General features: G+C 37.7%; 1 protein-coding gene across 6 annotated transcripts in view; it reads left to right on the top strand.

The window, feature by feature from the left end:
- The window catches only part of LOC109985001 (pituitary adenylate cyclase-activating polypeptide type I receptor), a 33,009-nt gene extending 19,300 nt beyond the window's left edge, over positions 1 to 13,709 (top strand). For 3 of the 6 annotated variants that reach the window (XM_065954226.1, XM_065954225.1, XM_065954227.1), the window contains exons 7-15: positions 351 to 483; positions 2,359 to 2,512; positions 2,716 to 2,776; positions 3,209 to 3,278; positions 3,404 to 3,495; positions 4,634 to 4,717; positions 6,271 to 6,400; positions 8,614 to 8,655; positions 8,958 to 13,709. In XM_065954226.1, the coding sequence (XP_065810298.1) occupies positions 351 to 483; positions 2,359 to 2,512; positions 2,716 to 2,776; positions 3,209 to 3,278; positions 3,404 to 3,495; positions 4,634 to 4,717; positions 6,271 to 6,400; positions 8,614 to 8,655; positions 8,958 to 9,182 (991 nt within the window). In that variant the 3' untranslated portion in view covers positions 9,183 to 13,709. The remainder of the gene's footprint in view (positions 1 to 350; positions 484 to 2,358; positions 2,513 to 2,715; positions 2,777 to 3,208; positions 3,279 to 3,403; positions 3,496 to 4,633; positions 4,718 to 6,270; positions 6,401 to 8,613; positions 8,656 to 8,957) is intronic. The other 3 variants (XM_020635199.2, XM_020635201.2, XM_065954228.1) reach the window with 3 other exon arrangements.
- Positions 13,710 to 13,728: the final 19 nt, after the last annotated feature.

The raw sequence follows: 13,728 nt of genomic DNA, 5'->3' as shown, positions 1-13,728 counted from the left end.
CCACTGGCCAGTACATTGTTTTCTATCGTCACATTATTGCATTTAAACTGTAATTCTACCCCCAACCCGAAAGCAAAATAAAAAGTTCTAATTCTAACTTCTAATTTTTGAAGCATTTATGAAAGTGATTGTAAATTGTTGTTTGGACAAAATAATCCAAAACGTTTCATTAAATTGTTAAATTTAATGGCTGTGGCTCAGCTGGTAGAGTTGGTCGTCTCTCAATCGGCTCAAAAGCTCAAGTCCGTTTACCATTTACCAAAATCCAGTTATTTCAATGAACTTGATGATCACATGATAGAAAAAAAGACAAGATGTGTTTTTAGATTTTGCCTCTCTTCTCACGGCAGGAAGCTCCACTGCACCAGGAACTTCATTCACATGAACCTGTTTGTGTCCTTCATCCTGAGAGCCATCTCCGTCTTCATCAAGGACGGCGTGCTGTATGCTCAGGAGGACAGCGACCACTGCTTCGTACACACAGTCAGTAACTACTACTACTTTATTATAGGTCCTGATAACTAAATAATCTGTTACTGATAAATTACTGCTTTTGAAGGTTTTCATAATCAGAAAAGAAAACAACAATGAGTGTTTTTTACATGTGTGTTTGATTAAAAAAATCAACGGGCTACATTCAGTTCACAAGGTTAAATATTTCATTAGTTTGGATTTGAAGCAGATAATGGAAAAATGATACATTATTGTTGTAAATGATCCTTTTTCTGACAAAATAATTGCTGTCAGGTTTTGAAAAAGTTTGCATTGGCAGTTGCAAGATGTTTTCAGTGTTATTAGTTAATCTGTTCCAGGGAGGTTTATAAAAGGGAATCGTGAAGGTGCAACCTCTCGTTCTATAAAGGGAAGCATGTGTTGTTCTTCTGTTTGAGATATAAGGAGAGCTTTGTAGACAGAGGGCTTCAAACACTTCTCCTCAAGTCTTTCCTGTTTGATTTGCACCTTTGAAAGAACTACAATCAAATGCAAATTTGAACATAAAGCAAACACTGTATTAGATGACTAATACTCCTTGATTACAGATGCAGAACAAGCTTTTAGCCTTTGTCTGCTAACTACACATTGCTCACTCTTGTTAAGCAGCCATGATAAATAAACCTAATTAGGTACGCTAATGGCTTCAGCAAGGCCGGTGGAAATCTTCTACTAGAGGCTATTAACATATCAAAGGGTTCTTTGGCCTTTTTGTCAAAACCGCTGCTTTACTGTTGTTGCTATGGCGATCACAGGTCAGCATCGTGGCATTGTGGTACTGGGAATCAGATCCATGCTGTAATTGGCTGACCCCATTTCAAATATGGACTCTTTAATTAACATGTCATTTGATTACACTTCCCCTGACATGCATATGTGCGTCTTTGCAACTGTGAACTCATGTTGAACCACTCATACAGTAGCTGCTAAATGCTGCATTATGGGGTAATTCATCCTTTTGCGCTTTGTGCACTACACTTTGATTTACAGACATGAGGATGTATGTTAATCTGACATATATTGTCTAAAGCTCAGAAAAGAAAGACTAACAATTAAATACAGATCTTTACTCAGGACGTTCCTAGCAACAAATCCCGATGTCGATTAAACAGATATTTAAAATTAGGCTAGTCAACTAGTCTAAAGATAAGGAAACACTAAACAATAGTTTTAATTGGGCACAACCTATTTAACACGTCCAATTTATCATGTAGTTCATCACATTCTTCAGTAGCGTAACTGACAGCTATTTTCAAAAATGCTGAAACAGGTGGCACTTTGTTTCAAATGTGATTGCTGCATGTGGCTAACATTAGCAGTGCTAGCACCAGCAGCATTTTGTCCTCGTTGGCAAGGCAAGGAGTCCTTGCAGTTTAATGTCCATATGCCTGTGCTAAATGTAGTTACACGTGACTCCACTGTGCTGTTTACATCCAGGCAGTAGAGCAGTGAGAGCCCATTAACTGTATATACAGCCGCAGCTAGAGACAGGTGGTCAGTTATAGCTTAGGCATAACATTTATCAAGCATTGTGGGCCTACATTAATGAAAAGACTCATAATTAGTTTAAGCAGCCAGTAATTCTTGAGCTGACTTTAATCATTTAGCCATCTAATCACGCACATCCCTAGTTTTTACATTCTGCAGCTGGAACAAAATGCTTTATTTTGGATTTCAAAAAAGGCAAAAAAGAGTGTATTAAAATATACCTTTTAATCTGTTTAGGGTTATGTAAAATGTTAGCAATCCCAGTTTCCAACATCAACAATCCCGGTGTGAAATTACTCATAAAATCAATGTCCCCCTGTCCTTGCTCTAATAATGTCCACCCCACCCCCACCCCCTCTGTGTTTCCTCGCTGTGCAGGTTGCATGTAAAGCCATGATGGTTTTCTTCCATTACTGCGTTATGTCCAACTATTTCTGGCTGTTCATCGAGGGTCTGTATCTCTTCACTCTACTGGTGGAGACTTTCTTTCCTGAGAGACGCTACTTCTACTGGTACACCATTGTTGGATGGGGTGAGTATGGGGTTATGTTATTTCAAATCTGGCATGTATATAGATAGACTCTGTAATAATAGACTTGCAACCACAGAAATAGAAGGTATTTTTGCTTAGAGTTTGCATTTGAAATATGTACTGAAAATACCCACATCTATGACTGAGTATTAAAACATCATCTGCAGTAGATTAAGGTATTGATTGTTACTATTTTATTACAGGAACTCCAACCATCTGCGTCACTGTCTGGGCAGTTCTGAGGCTCCACTTTCATGACACTGGGTACAACACCTTTCTCAACTTTAGATTGAAATTCATTAAGTGGGAGAAATGCAGCTTTAATTAAATACCAATGTTAAGGCATAGAAACCCCTTAGAGAGGGTCAAAGCTCTTAATGAGTTTTGCTGAGATTCTTGCCTCCATACATAGAATTTATAAAGAACACTTTATGTTTAAATGTGAGGGCTAGCATACAAGCTTTTTCTAACACTAGTCAATGTAACCTTTTTCTTCTTTTGTTTAGACTGTTCCCTTTTTAAATTCTCCATTCCTGTTCAACCCACTTATCAAGCCCCCTTACTTTGCAAAAAAGATACTTGATGGTCAAAGAGCATGGCGCTATGTATAACAGAGTGCCGAGATAAAATAAAGCAGAGCAAGTTGAATGATTATTGAAACCCACTGTTCCTCTCCTCCTCCTCCTATTTCTCCAGGTGCTGGGATACAAATGAGAACACTGCCCTCTGGTGGGTGATCAAAGGACCAGTCGTTGCCTCCATTATGGTATGAAAACGTTATTCCTTCACTTTCTCTTTTTCTATCTGTTTCCCAGTCATTTCTCATAAACTGGATTTCGCTTTTCTCCAAACTACTCACTACTTATTTGATCTATGTGTCAATTTCCTCAGATCAATTTTGTCCTCTTCATTGGAATAATAATCATCCTGGTGCAGAAGCTGCAATCGCCTGATATCGGAGGGAATGAATCCAGCATTTACCTGTAAGCTAAAACCAGCAAATTCACAAACAATTATAATGCACATCTTCTGAAAAGAGAAACATATTTTCTTCCGTATGTTATAAATACCAATTCAGAAAGTTTTTAACATGATTTTAGGACGTGAAGTTTAGGGCACAGGAACAACCCTGCCACTGTTGCTTCAAGTTTTTCTTAAAGTCAAGAAATCCCACCCTATCTCAACTACTTGAATTACAAGTTTCCTAATGAATTCATCCCAATCACAAGTACCTCCTGAGTAGACCATAAGAAGTCCATACGAATCCTTTGTATAAAAAACAGAATGAAAACAACACGTAAATTATCTCCATGGTTGAACCAGGTGATACTATTCTCCTTTATGAAAAACATGGAGACTATGTTTTAGGTTAATCTCACATACTGATGCTATAAACAATTGAAAAACACATTTGCAGTAGATCATTTCCTCATTTCTTCCAGTTTGAGTTACGCTTATTAAAACCAAAGCACCCAGCTGTTTAAAGGGACCTACTAAGACCTTTATGAAAGGTATATATCTGACCTTTTCATGGTCTTCATGGGCTTTGATGATGATCAGAAGGATATAGAATAACACCAGCTTTGTCCTCTAATCAGCTGCTACATGGCGTCCTAGACCCAAGAAAAAAAAAATCCTTCCAGGTAAACTCTGGCCTACATTAACACATCTGTTTTTTGGTCTGTGGATCGGTTGGCAATGTCCCTTAAAAAAACGATCTCAAACTTTAGATCTAGAAGAAGAACTCACATTGAGGTGCCATGCATTTGTAATTGAATTGCGTTGTTGACTTAATTGTCTTATTTCACGTTTATATCATTAAACCTCCGATGTGTCTTTTTAGACACTTATCAGAATAAATGTTTAAATTGGTGCTACCTGTTGGCGGGAAGCTTGAGCCTCCTCATTATGGAGCTGTAGCCAGACATCACTCCTGTTCAGCTCCCACAGGAAGGCGTCTTTTGAGGCCCTGCAGATAATGTCATTCTCATCTGTTGCTTAGACCTGTGTGTGCGTGACCAAGTGTGAATGTGTGTGTGTGTGCGTAGTGTGAGACTGTGTGTCTGTGTCCCTAAAGACATTGTCTTTGTTGTATTGTTGTGTTGTCTTTGTGCTGTGTAGCAGCTGTGCTCAGAAATGCTTCAGTGAGCCCACACAGGCTGTTCAGCATTCGTGCAGGATGTCAGAGTTATCCACCATCACACTGTAAGTGTGTGTGTCTGTGTGTGTTTGTCCGTCCACATGTGTTTGTCTATTTGTCTTGTGTACACTGTATGTGTGTGTGTTGATGTGTGTGTGTTTTGCGCCAGTGGTTCTTAATTTTCAAAGGCCTGGACTCCCACATGCATACTTTCACTCTCACACACGCATATAGTTTCCTTCTTGTGAGGACCCTCATGGACATAATTCATCCAACATAACAAACCCTCACAGGCTACATGCCTCCTTAAATTAAAATGAATATTTAAACGAAGTCTTAACCCTCATACAGCAACGCTAGACATACAAGAGGACATAAATGCAACTAAGCATACACACTGAATTCTCTGCTCATTGTTTTATGATTTGTCTATGAGGATCTCTGCAGGCCACTGGACTGTACTATTAAAAACCACTGTGTTGCATGCTTGTGTTCCTTTTTTTACATTTCATTTGTCGTGTTTCCATTTCTTACTTGTAAATCAGAAACTAAGTTTAGGCTGCTTAAATGAATAAAACTGTGTATGACACATGTCAACTGTTGTGTGCCTTGTCTTGTCCCTGTCTCAATCGTTGACAGGGATTGTTTTACTAAATCTTATTTCAGTTTAGTCGGATAAGGCTGTTGTGACACTACATTTTTTGTAGGGCTGGGAATCTTTGGGTGTCTCAAAACGATTCTGGATTCATTGATCTATGGATTCAAAGTCGATTTATGAATTAGTGCATACTTCAGGATCTACTCCAGTCATCTGTGAGACTGGCTGAATTGATTGTTGCTCTATTTAGCATTCTAGTGAGTTAAAGAACCAGCCTTAGCACTTAGCAGGGAGTGACTGATCTTTCCCACCCCTAATTTTTGTATTGTCAATTCATCCTATAAAAGACCAAAACTAATGACTTTCTGACTTTCCTACATTTACATATATTGTAACTGAAAGTTAAAAGTTTAAAATTTGTAACAAATTAATAGTTCATATTTTGACTATGGTTCTGTTCTGTCCTTAAAAAGACAGGCACTGTTGTTTTTAACATACAATATCACACAGGAGTAATTCATATATTTGGAATGATTTTCAGCTACAGGCTAACAAATCCTCAGTGAGTATTTGCAAGAGGAGAAATGTTGAATTGACTCAAAATGATCCACAGTGCCTTGCTTTGTTGCAGTAACGAACAAGTCAAGCAGTGAGATGAAGAGACTTTTTTTTATCAAAATTGAGCTTTTTATAAAAAGATTTAGCAGTGCTATATCTTGCTAGTGAGCTAGTAACGTTGTTGGTTTTTGTTCTTTTATTACAAAAATAACAAAAACTGTCTCCAGCCATATCCTTAAATGTAAACACTCCTTTCTCATTCATGTCTGATATAAAATTTGAGAGCTGTTTATGAAAGACTGTGTTCCAACAGTACTCAGAAAATGTGTCATAGCATTGCATCAGTGGCTCTGTTCTTGCATCACATCCACCAGCTGACCAGCCCTCTTTAAACATCACTTTGATTTGCATTTGACTTCCAGTTCACTATTTAACTTTGTGTGTGTGTGTGTGTGTGTATAGGCGTCTGGCGCGCTCCACCCTCCTGCTGATCCCCCTGTTTGGTATTCACTACACTGTGTTCGCCTTCTCACCTGAAGACGTCAGCAAGAGGGAGAGACTGGTCTTTGAACTGGGACTTGGATCCTTCCAGGTATGATTCTAAAGCTCCTGAAGACCCTCAAATGTGCTTTCTAATTAAAGAGAAGTACCAGATGGGGCGCTGGTGGCGCAGTGGTTGGTGCACGTGCCCCATGTATGGAGGCTGTGGTCCTCCAAGCGGGCGGCCCAGGCTCGAATCCAGCCTGTGGCTCCCTTCCCGCATGTCGTTCCCCACTCTCTCACTCCATGATTTCCAACTCTATCCACTGTCCTATCTCTCCATTAAAGGCACAGAAAGCCCAAAAATAAATCTTTAAAAAATACCAAATAACGACCGAGAGGTCATATTGGGATAATAAATCATGTTGATAAACAAGATTAGACGTTCTAGGAGAGTGCAAGACTGAGTTTATATGAGCCTATCGTCTTCTTTCACCATAACAAGCAACCACGAGCTACACACTTCAAATCAAGTTTTATTTTGTACTGTATTTCATTCACATGTAGGTACACAGTGAGAGGAAATTGTTTTCCTCTAGGACCATGATGCTACATAAGACACTGAAAATCATGAGGTAGTAGCACAAAGTTGAATGCTGAGACAAGACTATAACTGCTTGTGTCTTCTTCTGGTACAGATAAGCCGCGCTGCAACTAATGTTTGACCAATATTTATTATTTTCTTTTTGTCAGCAAACACTACATTCTTAGTTAAAAAACTAAGAATGGAATAAATACAGACACAAGCAGAGTCTCCTTCATCTGTGTCCTACTGTTGGCTGTAGCTCCTGGCAGCACATTTAATTGCTTCAACTTATCATGTGAAATGCTGACCACTCAGCGCAACACACAATTTGACCAGTAGGTGTCACTAACAGAGCATAGAATATGAAAAACATTTCAAAATAAGACATTTTCTCTGTAATTACATCAAAAACCTGTTTAAAGAAACACAATTTTCTGTGACAGCTACAAAGACAAACAGGTAAAGTGGCAACAAAAAAAAATGGTAAAGAACCAGTAAGAGGGACATAAGAGTGCCAGAGGTAGTTTCAAAACAGTCCAGCAGTCCAAAACAGGGCTGATCTGTCAGTGCCTGTGTAGGTTCACAGTCTTCCAGGTCATGGTGAATCCCAAAGCTTGATCAAAAGGCAACAGCAGGTCTACAACCAAGTCCAGTTGCATTTGGATCAAGCTTTGGGATTTACAATATGTCCAGTGTATATAGCATAACTATGTATTCCACTAGGTGTTCAAGGAAAGCAGTTGGTATTTGACGTTTTATTTGAAGTAACCGAGTAAACGTTGTAAAAATGACACACATGTTCTCTCATAGCAGGAGGAAACATTGTATCACCACAACTGACTTCAACTTTTTGTTTAAAAAAAAACATTGACAGTTAACACAACAGTTAAGCAGCAGAATGATATTGTCCTGTATTCTGGCTAGCTTAGTCAGCATTGCGGAAAAGAGGGGGGTAAAGAACGTACCTGTCTGTCAACATATTCTGTCTTTTCCAGCTCAGATCAGAAAAAAGGATTCATTAATGTCAATTAAACTGTAAACGACTTGCAAGCTAGTTCAGGCAGTCAACTGGAGCTACTCTGATTTCACACTTGACATGCGTCATCATCCACAGTCACCTGACATCCCCTCCCTCCAATAGGCAGTCATTGTAAGCTGCAAGGTGTATGTTCTCTCCATGTGCTCTTTCATTGACAGCTCTTACCTGCAGCAGCACTGCACTCTTGATCAGTCACACCAGCATCCACCTGTAGGCTCTGACTGAGGGCTTTAAGATAACCCCCCATCACTCCTCAAATTTCGGCATGTAAAATAAAACTGTGATGCGGGGTGATGTCGAAACCTAGATGCTAAACACAAACTACAGTATGCTCTGCTGCTGCAATAAATAGTTGTTTTATTGCAGCAGAAAATAACTCAAACTAGTTGTCTGTGTCACTTGCAGAGATGTCCAGTCAAATTCTAAGTTATGGTTTAGCAATGCTCCTCATTCTAAAAAGTGTTTTTAAGTCAGACTTGCTCTTTTTTTTCCCCTATATTTTTCTAAAATATTTTGAAGAACATCCGAGCTTTTGTCATTAAACACTGCTTCCAGTAAACACAATTTGCAAAAAAAGAAAAAAGTCAGGCTAATTTGATACTACTTGAGCCTTCGCTAATAAGAATGCCAATCTTTTTAAAATGACATTTCCATCTCAAGCTGATTTATCTTATTATTTACGTCTGTCCTTCCCCTGCAGGGCTTTGTTGTAGCTGTCCTCTACTGTTTCCTCAACGGAGAGGTAAGATTCTGTCTCAGTATCATTCACAGTCAGATTTAAACTTCTAATTATTGTGTTAAACTCATGAAGACACCGAGCTTAACATGTATTCTTCACCTCAAAATAGTACAAAAATGTACTAACTAGTTCTTCTTTTCTTTAAGTCACATTTTCAGGTTTGCGTAGTTTTGAAACAGAGTTTAAAATATGTACACATAGAAATAAAATAGGCAGATAAAGAGTAATCCATATAACTTGAGCGTACTGTGCCTTTTTGATGAAGCTAGTGCAGCCTTAAGTTCATTAAAAATGACCTTGTGAAGTTTCTCCCTGAAGGTGCAGTCAGAGATCAAGAGGAAATGGCGCAGCTGGACGGTGAACCGATACTTTGCTGTGGACCTGAAGCAGCAAAGACACCCATCACTGGCCAGCAGCGGAGTGAACGGCGGGACTCAGCTGTCGATCCTGAGCAAGAGCAGCTCCCAGATCCGCATGTCGAGCCCGCTGGCGGAGAACGCCAACATCAGCCTCCCCACCTGAACATCTGACTGGCGGGAATCGATTCAAGGTGCCGTTTCCACTAAATGTACATCCAGACCAACCAGAGCAGACCAAAGTGACCCCTCACAACTCTTAGTTTGAAGTCCATCAATTGAGGTATTTCTGAAAGCATTACTGGAGATTCATTACAAGTTCATAGATGACCTACATACCTGATTCTCTAACTATCAAATATAAAATTAACTTAAATTATGTTACGTTTTTATGATTAATAAACGATTTAAACGAATTAAAATCCATCCATTGATAAAAAAAATATTAAAATTAAAATATTCTTACAGATACTTTTTTTTTTACATCATATATTTAGCCCCTGCTGTAGTTTGCCGTTTTACTCATAAATAACATTAACAGAGTTGATGCCAAAATAAAATACAATTTGTGGAAAGGAAAGTTCAAACAATAAATGTAAGGGTCAAATTCGGCTGTTGGTTTGTACAGTAAATGTGCTTCAAAGTGCCAAACAGGTTCCCTGACTGGATCTGATCTTAGAACAGGTCAGAGGTCAGGAACAGCCAAACGTTCGCCTTGCTTGTACAAATGCTTATCGTTTAAATGTCTCATCTTGAAATTTAAACCTTTTTCTACAATCAGCCGTAAGTACAGAGTATGTCAAAAGATATATCGAAGAAAAAAAAATACAACTCATGGACTTTGTAAATAGTTTTTTTTTGTGTCTGGATCAGAGTTTTCTTTGACATAATGCAGTATTGTAATGACCTTTTCAAACGAAAGGAACTGGAGCCCAAATCTGTAGACTTAGGTATCATTAATACAGAGGATGGATGAGATCCTGCCCTGAAATATTTACCAGTATTGTATTTAAAAAATAAAAAAAACACAGTATTTTCTGATTTAGATCAAAGTGCCAAAATGAATGAGGGGTGGTGATATTTCAGTCACAACAATTTAGACATAAAGAACAACATTTTGTGCTCCATAGATTGTTCTTATATTTTGAGACATTCATTTAAAATATTTATTTATCTGGCTTCTTAGGATATTCAAGGTAAACCATCTGAAGTGCTCACAGTTGATGACACTTTAGTCTTTTTAAAAGTTCACAAGAAAGGGGTAACTGTAGGAACTACTGCTGAAAAAGAAGAGCAGAGTACAAGAGGGATTATTAAAGTTGGATTTAAAAGAATTGAACAACACTGAACTAAATAATTCTGGCACCCTATGCTGGTGTACATCCTTCAGTTACGCTACAGCAGCTTCTTACAGCTGACTCTCACAGACTCGCCTGTGATGATCTTACAGACTGTGAAATGTAACATAAATGTGCCATTTACCGGATGCTTTTATTCTGAGCTCCTCATAGTGCCATGGGTTTATATGTACAGTATTTTATTGTAGGCAATGAGAATCAAACCCTCCACATCCTAATTTCTCTGAGCCTCAAATCATCTTGCAATATTAGTTTGTTTTTCATGTAAAACCTTTTATTTCAACATTTCTCATATTCCAAAGTGCCTCGTCAGTCACAAATAGCTATCACTTTTATTTACAGTAGAATAAACAGATATTGCAAACGTTTAGGCAGAGTCATTTTTCCTGCAAATAATGTACAGAGTCATATCATTTATTGTTGGTCTCAGTGCAAAATGTTTCCATTTGTATTGCTCTTCAAAAAAATTAAAATATATATATATATTTTGGTTATTTATTGATGAAATTCTGCATTTTCTCCTTTTATATCACTTAAAAAGAGCTCTACTGTGTTCTTTTATTTTTAATCCTGATGATTTTGACAAGACTAAAGTAATAACCGCAGAGTTACTGCTTTATTTATCCTCTTGGTTGCAACGATCACTCATTCAAGATAACTGAAAGTCTATTAGAATTGGGCGCCGACATCCAACACAAGGGCCGCTTCAAAAACAGAAATATTACAAGTTGCTCCAGTCTTAACAAGACGCTTTAATATGACAGCTCTTGACAATCGCAGAGTGTTGCCCATTCCTTGTGTTTGTCTTTTACTTTGTGCACAATCAAGCTGACAAACAAAAACTGTGCAGATGGTCAAATGTCATAATAGGATGAAATGTACAGGAGGATACATCCACAGTAATCACTCAAGATACTTTTCACTTCTTATCTGTGTAGATTACATGAATGTAGTATCTTTAAACAATGAATTGATGATATTGTTGAACAGACATGGATGTATATTTATTTTCCATAATACAGTGATATGTGTATTTACTTAATGTGCAGTACTTGTGCTTTCTCATGTGTAATTTATTGTATGTGTTGTATGATTTCATCACATTGAGTGATATTGTCTATTTTTTGCCATGACTGGATTAAGCTACATTTTGGCACAGTGTCTCATTACTAATATTAAAAGAAAAAAAAAACATACACACAAACGGGAAATTGCATCCAACGCTGCAGAGGAAATGATGAGAGATAAAACACAGATAAAACCTCTGAAAAAGCAAGCCTAGGAGATGTGTTATTTGTAGCATCTGTTTGGCTTCTTTTGGTAAAACAGTGTGTGACTGTGAGATAAGACACCTATCAAGGGAACTAGAGCTAGAGGTAGAGTAATGATTTAATTTTTTAGTTGGGAAGAGTTCAGGGGTGGAACAACTGCGACAGATAAAACACAAAGTGCGTAAGAGGGTGTGATAAAAACCACTCCGGTGCTGCTGCTTACGTGTTCTATCACCAGCCGTCACTCTGAGTCTGAATCAGCTCAGATGGAAACGACCATGTCTCAAAGCTGTTACTGTGTGTGAAAAGAAGAGTCAAAAACTCCTCACTTCACTGTGTCTGTGCTGTTTATGTGTCTACCACAAGGTGGCAGTCATGTGTTGCATTTTTGTTTGATAGTTTCATTTAAAAAAAAAAAAAGAAGTTTGGCTGGCATTGGTTTGCTTTTGGAGATTTGTATTTTTGGGGAAATAGAGGTAGGGTGGGGCATTGAGACACATATATGCCACATGCTTATCACTCCTCATATTTTCTTATTATTTTACACATAAATCATAAAACATCCTTAAATTAATATTATCTAAATTAAGCCTGATGCACAACATTGACAGTTAGGGATTTTGGTTAATTCACTTTCAAACCCAGAATTAAATTCAAACTCACATTTTGAGGGTAACAGAGTTGACTCTTTGAATTTTAACTCAAACAAACTGACATCAGAGGTCATTTTTTTTAAAGCTAAAACTAAATGAGGCAATTTTGGCTTGTAAATGATCCTCTCTCAGAGTTATGTGCATTTCAGCAAAACATTTGAGTTTTTTTTTTTAAATATATATATAATGTGTCAAAGAAAAGCATTTGACATGTATTCCTATAGAAGTAGTCTAACATTTTTGCAAACATGTCCATTCACTTTCCTACTCAAAGTTGGATGAAAAGCCTGAGACCACATGACACTGGGAGAAATATTAAGCTAGCAGCTGGCTAATTCAGCAAAGCACAAGATTCAAAGCAATGGGAAGCAGCTAGCCTGGCTCTCTCTAATGTAAACCCATATGAAGCTAATTAGTATACAGTAGCGTACTACTTTAAAAAGTATGTACACCTTGTTACACTTAGTTTTGTACAAACCAATTAAACTAATACAAGTTTGAAAATGATGAGCATCTAGTTAAACCTCACAGCTTACTGTTACAGAAGATAAAGCAGCTAGTTTTTAAATATTTGCAAACATATAGCTAGCTGTACCCACAAAGCTACATAATGAAACATACAGCTAGCCTATAGGTTATAGCTACAATTAAGCTAGCAAGGTGTTACCACTTATCTAAACAATAAAAGTCAGCCAGTAGATGTTAGCCAAACAATAGCTAGCTTGTCCTCTAGCTAGCTAAAAAATATATCATATAAGTCCCCACGTCTAGTAATTTTGACATTTATGTCCTTATCCAACTCTGAGCAAGAAAACTGTTTTTGGTATGTCACAAAATGTCAAACTAGTCCTTTTGAATTTAACTATCCTTGATGTGGCATGCCCCTGTGTTTAAATGCCTTTCTCCGATGGTTATGCGTGTTGAGCCAGTTTTATCAAGTGTTAAGCATATGTGTGAGTTTGATTGCCAACGCCTTTTTGAATGTACAGATGTTTCTCAGCTGCTCTTAAATGTCGCCTGCTATCAATTTGCCATAGTGTACAAATGATGTCTTTCCTTGATTATATATACAGTTCTCTGTATATTTTTGGCACACAGGTAGACCTCTTGACAAAACCTGTACTGTTTGTGAACGTGTTTTTGTATGTTTCTGTTCATGTAGCCTCACTGTTTTCAGAATGTGAGTTTGTGTGAACGTTTGGGAGAGTTAAAGCTGTATGCATGTGTATGTTATGATGAGCATTCATGAGGATATAAGTAACTTAACTGTCAAAAGATAATCTATAAATCTTCAACTACATTATGTTTTACCTGTGACAGTGGTTTACTTGTGCAACATGTGTTCTGGTGTCCAACATTCATGTCCCAAGTTGTGTAAATTTGACTGCAAAATAAATCTATCTGTGGTATGTTGTTGCATTTTGTCGTCAAGATTTTT

Source organism: Labrus bergylta, chromosome 4 (genome assembly GCF_963930695.1).
Source record: "Labrus bergylta chromosome 4, fLabBer1.1, whole genome shotgun sequence".
NCBI lineage: Eukaryota > Metazoa > Chordata > Actinopteri > Labriformes > Labridae > Labrus > Labrus bergylta.
Note: the sequence above shows the minus strand (reverse complement) of the source record. Positions and strands in the feature narration are given on the sequence as shown.